The sequence below is a fragment of the Neovison vison genome, chromosome 6 (genome assembly GCF_020171115.1).
Source record: "Neovison vison isolate M4711 chromosome 6, ASM_NN_V1, whole genome shotgun sequence".
In the NCBI taxonomy this organism is placed as follows: domain Eukaryota; kingdom Metazoa; phylum Chordata; class Mammalia; order Carnivora; family Mustelidae; genus Neogale; species Neogale vison.
In genome coordinates, this window is record NC_058096.1 from 199,987,308 (window position 1) to 200,003,215 (window position 15,908).

Here is a 15,908-nt window from a genome sequence, read left to right on the forward strand (position 1 = left end):
ACTTTACTACTATGCAGAGAATCAATGTAATCAAATTGAAGACTAGTAGAAATTGCGGTGTTTTACTTACTAGTGTTCTTTCCTTTCAGTCTAGTTTAATTGACCTCAAGGAACATGCATCTTCATTAGCCTCAGCAGGGCTGAAAAGAGACTCCAAATTAAAATCTCTAGAAATAGCCATTGAACAAAAGAAAGAAGAATGTAGCAAATTGGAAGCACAGTTAAAAAAGGTAAGTGAAATCCAAGGAAAAAAAATGCTCATTTTACAATGAATTTATAAAATGGAAAAGGAAGAGATATTTTGCAAAGAAACAAACCCCTTATCTTTTGCTGTCTGGTGATAAGAGAATTAGGCACTCTTAACTCATGAAGTCTGCATCAAATTGGCCAGTGAACCTGAAAAAATATCTTAGGTTTCCTGTCTGAAAAAGAACTTGAAAAACAGATGAAAATAGTAGTGGAAGTAAAAAAATATATATATTATAAAAATAAGCTACTACTCTCTGGGTAAATCTCAACTATAAAAACAAAAGTGAAAATGTTTGTAACAAATCAAAGAATCTGGGTTCCCATTATATGTTGATAAACTTTTACTACTTTCAGAAGTAGGTTAATTTTTGTATTGGAGCTTTGTAAAAGTTTACTTGACAATATTAAATTTCTAGAAGTCCACCCAAATAGTCCAAGTCCCTAGAATATCTGTGGGATGACTATTTGTACTTAACCAAAAATGACCTTAATATCTTAGAAAGCTTGTTGAATGTAGAAGACTTTGTAAAAGAAAACAGTATCTTTACATTGCAGCATTAACATGTTTTCTCTGAACTGGACATTTTTGTGGAGTACCTTTCTAGTCATGCATCATTCCTTTGACTTTTTCCCTGTGTTGTTTGGTACGTCTGCACTCATTGTTCATATAAAACTCATAATTTTATGAGTTTAAGCATTTTGTTTCCCTTTGACAACTTATAAAGTTAATTCAAAAGAGATAATAAGAATCTAAATAATCAAGTAAAGCATATAATAAAATTTGACTGTATAATTTATAGCACACTGGAATGGGGATTTATTTGCTAAAGTTATGAAAATACGTGATGTGGATGATAAGGATGTTAAGGCATCATATATCTGTAGAGAAATTATTCTGAATATTTAAAAATTGAATATTACTATTTTGTATGGTACAATATATAACTGAAATGTGATATACTCTGTTCACAGAATTTTAGGAAATTGTCCTGAGAAATTTCACACTAGTAAAGAAAGTCTCCTTACTAAAAAAGATAGAGTCAAATCCCTGTACAGCAAAACAGCAAGAAAAATCTCTGTATTGCAAAATTTACTTTTCATCCACTCTGTGTCTCACTTTTTTCAAGCAATATCTAGTTAAGCAAAAACCTCAAACAATAAAGAGAAGAATTTAAATGGCCCATTTGAGGGTGCTTAAGTGGCAGTTGACTTGGCTATTTATGCATTGGGTGTATGATAATACATGCCTGACACATACATGAATGTGTTCTGTAATATGTTATGCATACATGTACGTCTCAAGAAATGAACCTAGGGAAGGTACTTTTAGTTTAATGAACAGTTTCGTGATCACAAGGCAGCTTTAAGATAACTGTGAGAAGACTTGATTGACTTGCTTTGCATTAGCTTACCTCAATTGCATTGTGCTGAGTCCTGAAGGAGGACCTCAATTAGACCTGGCCATGAAAGATACGTTCATCAACTCTCTGTGGCCATTGTGGAGCTGAGGCCACCACATATATTATTCCTGCAGATACATACTTGATATACTCCCTTTTAGTGTAGGTCACCTATAGAATTTGAAAACCTCTAGTAATTAAAAGGAGAAGTTTCCCATATTGACACTTATGGTTTCCATGTATATGACTTGACTGGTTTAATAAGTGAATGTCTATGCATTTCAATTTAGTTTCTTTCAGTGTAGCTCTGATTTGCCGAAAGAGTCACTCAGAGGGTGTCATTTCCAACTCTCAGTTGACACTGTGTGCTAAAACTCACAGAGCAAATCCTGCAAGCATTTTAGCATAATAATATTCCTGACAATATTTTAACATTCTGCCACATCACCAGGGTTAAAGTAACAAAAATGGTTGTCTTGCTGTAGGGATCTATTTAATTTAAGAAAAGATAACTTATTTCTAAGTATATAAATAATGTTTGCTTATATTATCTCCTAAATGCATAGTACAGTGAAATTAAATAAGCTAATTATAATTTAAATATTTTCATACCTAACCTGCAGATGCTATTTTGTTATTTTTGGCTTTCTAGCATCAACTAAATTCAAAAGTTTTAAATACTTCTCTAGTAGTCTTTAATTTCTGCTAATAAATAGTTCCGTAAAAACCTCAAGTACCCATCACCTTAAAAAGAATTGAGATCTACATGAAATATTTGAAAATATAAGCCAACAGTATGTGAATATACATATAAACACATCATTTACTCATGGAAAAATAAGCAGCTATAAAAGCTTAAGGAGTGTCTGGGCCTCCTTTTAAATAAAAGGGTGTGTGACTTGTGAATAAAATATAAAGGTTTACTAAATGAAAGCTGAAAACATAATAGTTTTATTATGTCATAAATAAACCATGAATTCCCTATGGAATTTTGCTCAAGATTTGTGAGCGTCCATGTATTTTTGCCATAAAATATACACAACATCGTAGATGTGTTTAGCTGAACAGAAACCTTGTTTTGCCAGTGACAATGAGATCCACATTGGATTTAAATTTATTTTTGTCTTATGAACAATTCTTGACATTGGTAAGGTGAGTTTTTACATAAAAGTTTGTGGAGAACTTTCACATGCCTAGTTACTTTTAACTCTTTATTATACTGTTAATTTAAGTCTCCAAATAGTTCATGATGAAAAATGGTTATAGGCAGAAAAGGAACTGTTCCTCAAAGTTTGCATCCCACATCTTAAAAACAGTGCCATCAAATATTCATATGTGAGGAAAGTTTTCCTGATATTAATGAGGTTGATAGAATGATAGTAACCACATAGCCCAACGAGTTATGAGTGTGCTTTACCAATTACTGCGTTCATTAATCTTAAGTAGGCACTCAGAGCTTGAGAAGAACTTCATTAGTGACATGTGGATAATTTTGTCTTTCAAAAAAATATGTCGTTCAATATGTAGAAATAATTTTACTTTATCTAACTAGAAATCAATTGAGAAGCAACAATTCAAAATGTTATGATTTGGTAGTTTTCCAATTAATATCATCTTTGAGGAAAGTGGGTTTTTTTAAACCATGCTCATCAAAGCTGAGCAAATGAAAAGTTCAGGCTCTTTAAAGGCACATGTCTCAGCTTAAAGCAAAGTGAAAGTTCCTACAGTATTTCACCTTCTATAACTTGACATTGAACCCCAAGTTAATGATGTAGTTATTTAAGAAGTAGAACCTGAAACTGATATTTTAGATAATATTCAGTACATTTAAATCCACAAAAATTGAAATCTTCTACACAAAATAGACTGGAGAACTTTACAAATTCTGAAGCACTTGGAACATAATGGGATAGTCACTAAAAATTACATTTTTATTGATTATGAACTAATAGTAGGAACTGGTAATGGGCAATGGGTAACAGTTTATTTTGGTTCCTTTTTTCTTCCTGATGACTTAATTTTTTTCTTCTCCCCATTTACTGTTAATCTTGTAATGTCTTGCTTACTGATATTTTGCTATTGCTAACCTGCTGTTTGCTGATCTATATTTTCCTAAAATTAGACTGAATAGAAACTTCAGGCTTGTGTTAATATAAAAGAAGAGCTATAAATTCAATGATAAGATTTAATTAATCTTTTATTATTACCATCTTTGAAGTTCAGGTAATAAATTGCCAGCTTGGCCAAAAGTACTTCTTCTGATTCATTGCTAGAGGCCAGCACTTCATGTATCATCAAAAGTGGACAGCTTTCTTTATTTCATGGGCTATTTAACTTGAGAAAGGGAAAGTAACACAAACCTTAAATTTCTTATTCCAGCTATTCTTTTTTAGGAGCCAAAGTCAACATTTCTATTTCCCTAGAGTCTCTCACTTTCACTGTGGAATGTTTAAAAACTGAAGTTTCTTCTTTTTTAACAACCAGTTCGTCTGTGCAAATGCACTGGATTTGTTGAGCTAATGCTGTTTTTCCGGATCTTTCCTTCTTTCCCTGTCTGTGCTTCAATGCCTCCCCAACTTTGCAATGTAGCAAGCTGAGCAGTTGTTCAATCAGATGTACAACCCAGTAAGTCATTTCTGAAAGTTGCCGCTGTAACATATCAAAGCATGAGGATCCATTGATCACATGTCACGGTGTGCCATACTGGGGAGGTTTCAAAAATATATATGAGTCTCTTCTCATTTCTGTTCTTCAAAAGAAATGACCTGTGCAAAGGCCGCTGCCATTTCTTTTGAATGTGAAATTTAAAAATTAAGAACTCAAGAAAATAATGCCAGCTCTGATATTGCCTCCTTCTTAACTTCAGCTTTAAGGCTATGGAAAAGCAGAGGTCAGCTGCAGATCGAGGCTCTTAGAACTTTTCTTCGTTCCTTCTAACTCAGAGCTATCTGTGTGAAAAAGGATAGCATTTGTAAAGTAGCAAGTAAGTCAATGTAAATGACATTCAAATGGTAGAAGTTAAAATAGGCTTAGATTTAAAAATAGGGCTATGCTCTTTGAGATTGGTAAATGCCTAACATTATTGTGGGTTTTGTAAGAGTTAAAAACATGTCATTTGGCTGAGGACAAACTAAAATATAGCCTCCTAATAACAGATAGTAACAATTCTGATTATAGCTTAATGGTACACAAAACAGGTAACTAGTAAAAATATATGTAAAATGGCTGGCCCAGATGCCACCACTGATTTTTTTTTTATCCTAATGACAGGTGTGCATTTATATGAAGCAGTTTATTTGCTTCTTTAACTTATTAAAGAAGAAAGACCTTTTTGTTTTGTCAACTCAACTGGCTTAACTGGGTGAAATATTACCTCAAGGTGACCAGAATTTGTCATTTGGCAGATGTGATCTGTGCTATCATGCATTCTAATTATGTCCTATTTAAGAATTCCCATCATGGGAAAATGGAATAGCATAGATAAAGGAACAATTCAGCCAACAACTTTTTGTTAAGCTGCTATTCCAGGATGCATACGGCATGATACACAAGATGCTTGGGTGTATTTAATTAGGTTGATGAGTGCTGTGAAGTGTGTAAACTTGGCAATTCACAGACCTGTACCCCTGGGGCTAAAAATACATTATATGTTTATTAAAAAATTGTTTTAAAGTATATATAGATTCAACCTCTACATTCCATTCTTTAAAACATTTTATTTTTACAAACCGAATTTCTCAATTTCCATTGGTGCATCTTTATTAATCTCTTTCCCCAAATATGATTTTTAGCAGAGCAGGAAAAATAATCTAAATTTCCTATCCGTTAACATTTGTATGGGAGTGCTCTTTATTATTATTTAGGTTTTTTGGAGGGTGGGGGGTGGGAGAGGGAGAGAGAGAATCCTATGCGGGCTCCACGTCTAGTACATGAGCTGGATGGACTAGGGCCTGATCTCATAACCCCTAGATATGACCTGAACTGAAGTCAAGAATTAATCGCTTAACCCATTGAGCCACACAGACGTCCCCTTGAATGGGAATGTTCATAGGCAGGGTCTAGACAATGGGTATGTGAAGAAAGATAAGATTGGACTATCTTTAAGCTTGAAAATTGACCCTGGAAAAATGAGTAGATCATTTTTAAAAGGTGTAAAATAAACCCAGTGAAGTTGTTTCACATTTACTAGTTGGGGACAGGAAGAAAACCTATGTATGTCACACTTTGGGTATGTGCAGGACAACTGGGGAGGGCTTTTTTTCCTGTAACAGCAAAGAGTTATCAGAACCACAACAGGATTTCAGCATCTCTGTCAGAGTAGGTAGGACCAAAGAAACAGCTCCGTTAACTTTAAGACCATTTCCAGAAATATTGGTAATGTGGCACTTATTGGACTTTTCAACCACAGTGGTGGGTCTCCAGGAAGCAAAAACAAACTTTTCTCCTTGAATTAATTAGGCTAACCCACTGGTTTGGCATCTGGGAGTATAGCCAGCCCCTCATTATTTTGACTCTCCCTGTCTGGAGATATTCTCAGGGTCTAGTTCTTTTTTGGACCGATAGGGATGCAGCTTGATGGATTTTCTCTTCTTAATAGTTTAAAAAAAAAAAAACATGTTATTCTGGTTATAAAAATAACATATGGTCACAGTGGAGAATTTGCAAAAGTAGGGAAGTATAGGAGAAAATAAAATGACAGAACATTGCCTGGCACAAAGATAATCACTAAGAGCATTTGTGGGGTTCCCTACTCAGACATCTTTTTTGTTATTTTTATCCTCTCCTTTCTTTATTTCTCTTTTTCCTTTTTCCCTCTTCCCTCCCTTCCCCCGTCTTTCATTTTTCCTTCCCTCTCTCTCCTTTTTTTTCTCATCTAATGCTCTTCTTTTCACCAAATTATGTCCGTGTTTATTGAATTGTATATTGTTTTTATAATGTATCGTCAGCATTTTCTACAGTAACTATTCTTCCAAAACACTATCTTATTGATTATGTGATATGTCACTATATTTACTCACTCCCCAAATGTGGCTCATCTCTCCCCAACTTTTTTTGCCAGTATATAATGCTCTGAAAAACATTTCCCATGTTAATCTCCCCACATTTTTATGTTTGTCATGGAATGAATTCTGGCCAATGATTTTTAAAAGCTCCCAGTAGTTCTTACTGTGTTGCATTTAAGAGAAGTTCTATCTTGACACTTTTCTTTCAGCAGTGAATAAAGGTAGCCTTTCTGCCACACCCTGACCAATACCAAGAAATGTCATTTTTCATAACTTGAACAAGTGCACAGGTGGATTTTTTTTTGTCATTAACTTTATTTTCTTCAATCACTGGAGTGGTTGGGGTTTTTAAAACATTTTCTAGCTGCTTGTATTTTTCTTTTGCAAATTGTTTCTTTTGGTCATGTAAGCACTTGCTTTTGAGTTTGCTGTTTTGTTCATTGGTTAGAATGAGTTGTTCTATACTTTATATAGAAACTGTCAGATTTATGGCAATATTTCATTTCATTTAAATTTTTTAAAAAGATTTTATTTATTTGAGAGAGAGCAAGAGAGGAAGCGCACTAGAGAGGGGAGGGACAGAAGGATAAGGAGAAGCAGGCTCCCCACTGAGCAGGGAGCCAGATTCAGGGCTTGATCCCAGGACCCTGGGATCATAACTTGAGCCAAAGGAGATGCTTATCTGACTGAGCCATCCAGGCACACCTCATTTAAATTTTTTTTTAATCTTTTTTTTTTTTAAGATTTTATTTATTTATTTGACAGAGAGAGATCACAAGTAGGCAGAGAGGCAGGCAGAGAGAGAGAGGAGGAAGCAGGCTCCCTGCTGAGCAGAGAGCCCAATGTGGGGCTTGATCCCAGGACCCTGAGATCATGACCCGAGCTGAAGGCAGGGGCATAACCCCCGAGCCACCCAGGCACCCTCATTTAAATTTTTTAAATTTCCCACCAAGCACGGAGCCCGATGGCCGGGCTTGATCCCAGGACTCTGGAATCAAGACCTGAGCCGAAGGCAGGCGCTTAACAACTAAGCCACCCAGGTGCCCCTAAATTTTTTTTTAATAAAGAAAACTAACTATTTTTAGGTTTCTTGACCCGTGTTTCCCTTTAGAATTTTCTCGTTTTCTTTAGGCTTAGAAGCCATTCTCTGATTTGAAGAATAGGCACTCACTTACATTTAAAACTTTTATTTATCTTTAAAGATTTTATTTGTTTATTTGACAGACAGAGATCACAAGTAGGTAGAGATGCAGGTGGAGAGAGAGGAGGAAGCAGGCTCCCCATCAAGCAGAGAGCCCGATGTGGGGCTCGATCCCAGGATCCCGGGACCATGACCTGAGCTGAAGGCAGAGGCTTTAACCCACTGAGCCGTGCCCCAAATCTTTTAAATGTTACCTTTTACACCAGTTTAACACCTTTATCTGTGTTTAGTGTATTTTGATTTCTGTGGAGAGGTGAAGTTTTAACATTGTATATTTTCAAATGATCAACTAATTTTCCCAGCACCATTTATCAAATAATTCTTTAACAACTTTTCTTCATACTATTTCATTGTATACGAAGTTCTCATCTGGATGAATGTCTTCATTTCTGAGCTATTCAGTTTTATCAATGTCTGTTGCTTTTTGGGTCAGAATTTTAAGTATTGTGGCTTTACAATATTTTTAAGTATCTAGTGAGGCAAATTCCACCCTAATTCTTTCTGTTTTTTATTTCATTTTGTTGTAGTGTTCTTAGCCTTTAATTTTCTGTTATTCCAAGTAAACTTCAGGATCACCTTGTCAAATAAAAAGCACAACTGTTGGTGATTTTAATTTTAATTATATTCAACCTATAAAATAATTTTTAGAGTGATATCTTTCCAATATTATTTCTTCCAATTCATGAACTTGATGCAGTTTTCTTTATTTCATAGATCTTTTACAGTAAAGGTTTGACATTTTCCTGTTAATAGGCATGTGATATTTTAAGGATAGTTCTAAGTATTAGTATATATATTACTATATCTATCTATATAGATGTATCATATCTATCTATATAGATATGTGTACATATATATATATGATTTTTAGGTTACTAAAAATTTATGTGAGGTAATTTTTGGTTAATGCTATATTTCTCCTTTCATTTTCTAACCAGTTATTGGTACCTAGGAAATTTCCTCTTATTATTGTATGTTTATGTTGAATACGGCCCCTGTATAAATTTTGGTGAATTCATTGTTTTTGTTAAATAACATACTTTTACACTCAGATCTATATCCATTAATCTAAACCGAATGAGAGTAAATAAAGATTGACCTTTGAAGTCTTCCTGGGAACATTTTTTTTCATGGAGTAGAAATAAACCTACTTTTGAAACTCCTTTACTTGTACTTTAGTCACCAGGTACTAAGGGATGCTGTAATGCCATTTCTTAGGAATCTAAAATTTTGTCTTTGTATCCTTATTATTTCTCATAATAATAACCTTTCTTAAGCTTAACTACCAGTCTCTACTCCTGGATTAGTTCTGTCTTGTCATTATAAACACTATGCAGGTTATCTTCAGTTGAATTTTTTTTTCTTCCCTTAGTTCTTAATTCCAGACAAATAATATGGTTTATTCACCAGTCTCAAATACCATCTTTGCCGTAGCTCTAGTAATTATTATGCCCAGAGATGGTATCCAGAGGTCTCTTAGAAATTTTTAATAAAACTTTAGCGCTTCTGGCTCCTAAATTTAGTGCATTGTATAATATCCTTGTTGCTGCAAGGCAAATGACTGATTTGGACACACTGAGGACAACTTTGTGACTGGCCAGGGGATAATTGAGAACACTCTAATGTACTTCCACACATGTGAGTCTCCCCGCCTCTTGCCTGGTCACTATCCATTGAAATCCTGTCTTTTCTGCAAACGGCATCTTTTGCAGGGCTCACATTTTAATGTAACCAAGCATTTTTCCACTGTAGTGAGAAAAAAAAGTCTTGTTAATGTTCAGTGAGGTCTCTGATTTATAGGTCATCATAGGACTCTGCAATCCAAAGGACATGGTGCACACTGCATTATAAATGCTTTCACAGTCCCTGTTTAGGTACAGTGGTTTATTTTTGTGATTTTCGGGGACTATTTATGAAAATTATTTGATTCACTCATAGACTAGTCCCCCCAACACAATGGAAAATTGCAAATATTAAGAGAGAATTCACAGCATGCACACAGCATGTACAAACATATGCACACACACGAACACACACACGTCATGCTTGCTCCAGGCTTTTAGTAGCTAAAGAACTCAGGTAATATTTGTAATGACATTTAAGATTTGAAGTCACATGTTTTATTTCAGAACATCCAGATAATTAGTTCGGTTCTTTACTTTGCTAACTTTATGAAATTCCATAGTTAATAGGGGGTACATTATAATTGTATTTTTGTTTAAATGGTCTTAAAAACTGTTAAGCATACAGTTGGTTCTTTTTATTTTGTATATTTGTGATATAAGAAAAATTATTTTGAACATTGTTCATTTATTTTAAAATATCCTATTTGGTGCTTGCTTTAGCAGCACATATACTAAAAATATCCTATTTATTCCATCTATAAGAAAAGTTTCATTTTGGAATAGTTGTAATATGAAAATTGTGAGTATTCTGGATGTACTTAGCTAGAATTGTAAAAGAAGTTTCCTTTAGAACTAAGTAGGCTAAGATTCAAAGATATATCATTATTAGATTTTGAATGTATTATTTAGGCTCAGCTTTTATATTTGGTATTAATTAATTAGATTTAAAATAAAATGTAAATTTTATAATATGTCGCAGTTCTATAATTACCCTTCAAACCTTTATTTTTAAAAAGTAAGGTTTGTTCATAACTCAGAATTATGTGAAGGTTGAAACTTCTTTTAGAAGATTGAAATAAAATACAATGTTTAAAGTAGTTTATATTGCCCTCTTCTGCTGCTCAGATATGGAAGGAATGTTTAAACCCCCAAAAGTGCTGCAATTAAGAATCATATTTTCACTGTGCATAAATTTAACAAATTATTGCTAAAACCCATAAGCACAGGGAAGAAAAACCATCAGGCTCATTAGTTACTGTTCTGCTTGTGCTTTAAGATCATGACTAATCATTTGTTTATTTTAAAAGAAATGATTTTTTTTAAATTGTTAGGCCGCATTTCAAAGAAAGAATGCTATATAATATTATAATTGGATATTCCCTGCCCAGTTTCACAGTAGGTTTCTGGGCCAAAGTTAATGCTTTCCTTTCTAGGCACTTGGAATGATGAACTAGAATTTTATTGAAAATAATCAATGTCCAAAACTTATAAGAAAATTATTAATAAACTTGTGATTTTTTCATATTGATACTATCAACTCTGATTTGGCTTAAATCACTTTTTGCTCTTAACTTTAATTGAAATATAATATTAACTTGAAACTTTGCTTTGTTTCCTGAAATAGTTCTAAATTCTATAATTAAAATAGCCCCTAGGTATTGTTATGTACTACTTGTCCTAAGTCATGGCTAAATTCCTCTTTTGTGCTTGATTCAGGCTTTCAAAGTCAGTTCATGTCAAAATTCCAAGGCTTGCCCACATCAATGAGTCTCCAAAGTTTGTTTTGATTATTCCCATTTATGGGGGAAATTTCCTTATAAATGTAGGAAAACATAATTGGAGGTTTCTCAGAACTTACTGATCTAATATGCAATACAGTCATTTCTGAAATATTTTTTTCCCAACTATCTGTGTTTCTGTGAGATGCTTGAGAGTTGCTCTAAAAGTTAAACAGAAATAATGTTGAGGCAGAACCAGATATCTGGATTTGCCTTTAAACTGACTGGTTTAATCAGCAAAATTAAATCTCTACATTAAGAAAAGAATGTTCATTGACATTTTTTTTGTTGTTCATTTTATGACTGGTGGATGTCTTTGAAAGTGACAGTGTTCTACCTTATATTTATAATAAGTAGCTTCTGAAACCATTAAATCCACACCAATCTGCATTTTCAAGCGTTAGATTCCTGACTAATGAAGAGAGGGGACAAAGCTGATGTGTCTTAGAATGAAGTGGGCAGTCGCTTCCTCACCTTTTGGGGGAGCTAATTCAAATCAACAGATCCATAAGGGGAAATAATTGCTGTGTATTTTTATTTTAAACCTTGAATGGGTGAGAATGCCATGGTAGGAATTTGTTCAGATAATGATTATTCAAATATATATCTATATTTTTTATGCAGTGTCTAAAGTATATTAGGTCCAATTCTGTTATCTACTTTTAATCCCTATTAGGAGCTGCCATTCTAGGTTAGAGAACCCATTGTTATAATTTGAAAAGCCAAGAGCATTGCTAAATGCAAATAAAGTGCTTCCTTCACTTCATTTTTTGAGGAGGCTCTGACCTTATAACTTGGAAGGAAGTGTTGCTTTATAAGCTCAATTTTCTCCTGTATTTCTTTAGTATAGTATAATCCTCATGTTTGTAGATCATAGTATATCACACTCATGCTACACTGCGTAACAGTTTCAGCCCATCCTCTGAAAAGTATTGATTCAAGCTGAATAGAAGTGGTTACTTGCAATATCTTTTATAAATTCTGTGGAGACATTTGCCCCCACTACTCAGGTTGGATCAGGGATTCACCAGCTGTTCAGTCATGACAAACTCTCCTCTCCTGAGTCTTCGCTTGGACACTAGTGATGACCCAGAAGTAGCTGCTACTCATCCACCTCTGTATGACTCTTTCTTAAAGCTTTCTATTGACTTAACAGTTTTTAAATGGTATCTATTTACACGTTTATTTAATAACTCTTCAGGGAATTCTGACACTTATCGTTGATACGGAGATCTATTTAACTCAAAGGTATTCTTGTTTTAAGAGGAAGAATCATTAGCACCTACAAGTATTACCTAAAAGATACTAGGCTAACTGTAAAGGTGGCTGTGATCTCTTTTAATAATATGATCTAACTTTAATATCACATGAGGCCAACAATGGCCTAGATTCAGGCATGTCTTTTCCTAGGCTTTCTGTACTTCTAAACATCCCATGAGTCATTTGTTCGATTGAAAAGACTACCAACCCATCTAATTTCACCCAGTGTCAAAAGCTGCCTTGGGTTATCTTCTCTTCATAGAGCTAAAATAAAGAATGTGCTTAGATACCCATTTACCAGCAGACTGCTTTTTCTGTAAGCTTAGCAAGGAGGCTTCTCTAAGACATATGTAGTATCTTGATGAGAAACTAAATAAACCTATTAACTTAGCTCTATAACAAGCCCCAATAGTGGGGTGCATATCATAAAATAATACTCATAATAAGAACACAAATGAATAATACCTTCCCCATGTTTTTTGTATGGTAGCTTTTTCTGTCCTCGGAGAGGCCAACTTCTTTGCCCACAGTAGTCATAAGACACAGGGCTAAATTTAGAATCTAGGTCTCATGAATAGTAATTATGTACCCATTTATTAATAGTCATAATCATAAGAAAAAAAAAACAAAATAAAGCACAGTGGCTAACTGAACTACTAGCTTTTTGTGAATCTTTAAGTCAGAGTCAAGAAAGGAATCTTAACTCAAATCAGAGACATGCAATGAAAGCATATTTATATTTGTTTTGTGTATTTCTAGTTCAGTTCCTGAATTATTTTTTAAAGATCTTAGTATTGTTGGTCAGGTTGTTTGAAATAATGTCATGAAATGCTCCTCAGCTGCCATAAAATAATGGTAATATGGCATAAAAGTAGAAAAGAATTAACATCAATATTTTGTTTTCTTTTTCTCTGGAATTTTAAAACTATATTTTCAGTGCTTTTCTGATACAAGAGTAGTGAATTGATTCTTATCACAAATATAAATAGGTATAGAAGTATTTTCTTTTAAATTAGAATATCAACTCTATATTTTAAAAGTGGCAATTAACAAATTAAAATTTTCATTACTTCAATTTAAAATAAAATTGTTAGATGAATAAACTTCTAAAGGCATATTAGCTCAGGATTCTCTTTCAGATTATTTTAATTATACTGAAAAGGCTCACTAATCTATTAGAATGAAATCTAATGTACATACTAAGTAAATAAAAATAAATGCTTTCCGAGAAATATTGGTAAAAGGGAATAAACTAGTACCTGATAGTAGTATGTTGAATTGATAAATTTCTCCAAGTTCGTTTTGCATACTTGAGTTTATTTCTTGGATAAAGAAATCTTAGGTTAAAGAACATGAAAACAAATTATTTTCCTCCTATCCTCATGCTTAAATAATATGTTACATGCAAGAATATTATTCTAAAAATGATTTTGTCATAAATAAATTTATTTTTATACTAATTTTTTAATTTTTTCAACTAAATCATTACAAAAACTGTCAACCTTGTAATAGTAGTTCTTATTAGTATTAATTTTTCTAACCATGCATGATTCATTTAACCCCACAGTAGCTGTAGCTTGCTTGCCTGTTTTTTCCCTGAAATTAAACAAAAAGATATAAAAACACAATGAACATCTGTTCTATATAGCAAGACAGCAGAACAACCTAAGTCCTAATAAATTATTAACATTGTATGATTTCACACATGGATTTTGGAGATACATACATATATGACTTCTCTGAACTTCCTCTGTTGAATGTGCACTGTTGTTAAACTACTTGTTTTTCCCCTGCCTACTCTTTGAAGAAGTCATTTAGGAATAATGGGAAACAAGGGGTAGGCAAAACATTGCAGTGCAGTGTTATTTTCATCTGTCTGAGAATATTTCAGCCAAAAGTTTATTTTGGGAAAAAAAAAAGCCATAACACACTTTCAGACACACAAAACCACAAATACTTTGGCTGCAAATTATTCTGCAGTGTTGTTGCTGTGTTGTTGCCTGTGTATGTTCTTGTGTGAGAAGCTGCCACCCACCCATGCATGTGTTTGCAGATTCTCGTCTGTGTGCTTGTTCATGAATTAGCTCATCCTCCTCCTGGTTCAGGTTAAATTTACTTAAGAGAACAAGAATTTATGGGTATGACTGTTAGCTGGAAAGGCCTTCCTCACTTGTGAGTCTTTCTTTCAATCTACATCTTCTGCTGAAATTTCTCAGTGGGATGAAGTACTCAGTCATCAGTCAACCAGTCTCTTACACGTTAACCTGGCTTTACATATATCCTTGATAGTTTTTGGAAAAATAATTTAATATTGTTTTATCCTCAGTTTCTCTACGGGAAAAGGAAGCTGTTGGTATGAATCACCTCCTTAACTGTGAGGAGTTGAATTGTGTTAGTTCTGCTTGCCAAAGCATGGGCATAAAGATGTCACAGTCTCTCTCCACACTCATCCCCCATTTCTTGGTGGGGAAAAAAAAAAACAACCCAAAAGTAGTAACATTAATGCAACAAAATATTAACAATAAAAAAACCCCTCTCCTGTGAAACTGTAATATAATTTAAAATCAGTATTGTTCTGAAGTAGCCGAATTGTGTGATTTTCCATTTTGCCTTTTAACTGACAGTATACCCATAATTCTTGATGATTATTATTTTTTCTCCATTGATAATTTCTGGACCATTGGTGACTGCACTACCTATTCTTCTAAATTGTTGTCTTAACTACATTCTTTAAAAATATAATATTGAAGGCTCATAATATTGAAGATGACTCCAGGATGAATCCCGAGTTTGCAGACCGAATAAAACAACTTGATAAAGAGGCCTCTTACTACCGTGATGAGTGCGGCAAGGCCCAAGCGGAAGTTGACCGATTGCTGGAGATCCTCAAGGAGGTGGAGAATGAAAAGAATGACAAGGACAAGAAGATTGCGGAACTTGAGAGGTAAGTTTTGCAGCTATGTTGTGTGTTGTCAGCAGTGAGTGAACATGATTTGCTTAGTTGTCCATCACAGGTTGTAGTGGATTTGGAATGCACATTCATATTTCAAATTGGACTTATTTTGCTAAGCATGGAAACGAGTGATGTGTGAGGAATAGGCCTGTTAGGGATGACGTTATGTTTCTGTGGGATACTCAAGAAGGCAATTGGCTTATCTTTTGAGGGCTTGTGTACTTCTTAAGTGTTTAAGAAAGTAATGGCCAAGTTTCTTGAGTGATGTCCCTCATCTAGCATGTGTGCCAACAAAGTGTGTGAGAAATTGAGGCTCTGACTACTTGGAAGCTTAGTTTAGTTTAGTTTTGTTTTGTTTTTACCCATGAAAGACAAGCATTTGTGGTTTAGGTTTGTTTCAAGCAAAAAATGTATTTGGCAATTCATTCAAGATAGGAGA

The 15,908-nt window shown here is 34.0% G+C and overlaps 1 protein-coding gene across 10 annotated transcripts in view; it reads left to right on the top strand.

The window, feature by feature from the left end:
• Window positions 1–15,908, top strand: part of ERC2 (ELKS/RAB6-interacting/CAST family member 2) — a 916,980-nt gene that overhangs the window by 445,914 nt on the left and 455,158 nt on the right. For 8 of the 10 annotated variants that reach the window (XR_006385123.1, XR_006385122.1, XM_044253352.1 and 5 more), the window contains 3 exons: window positions 90–230; window positions 4,239–4,274; window positions 15,267–15,460. Coding sequence is in view for 8 of the 10 variants with exons in the window: in XM_044253352.1 (XP_044109287.1) it covers window positions 90–230; window positions 4,239–4,274; window positions 15,267–15,460 (371 nt within the window). In the remaining 2 variants the exon portion in view is untranslated. The remainder of the gene's footprint in view (window positions 1–89; window positions 231–4,238; window positions 4,275–15,266; window positions 15,461–15,908) is intronic. The other 2 variants (XM_044253356.1, XM_044253357.1) reach the window with 1 other exon arrangement.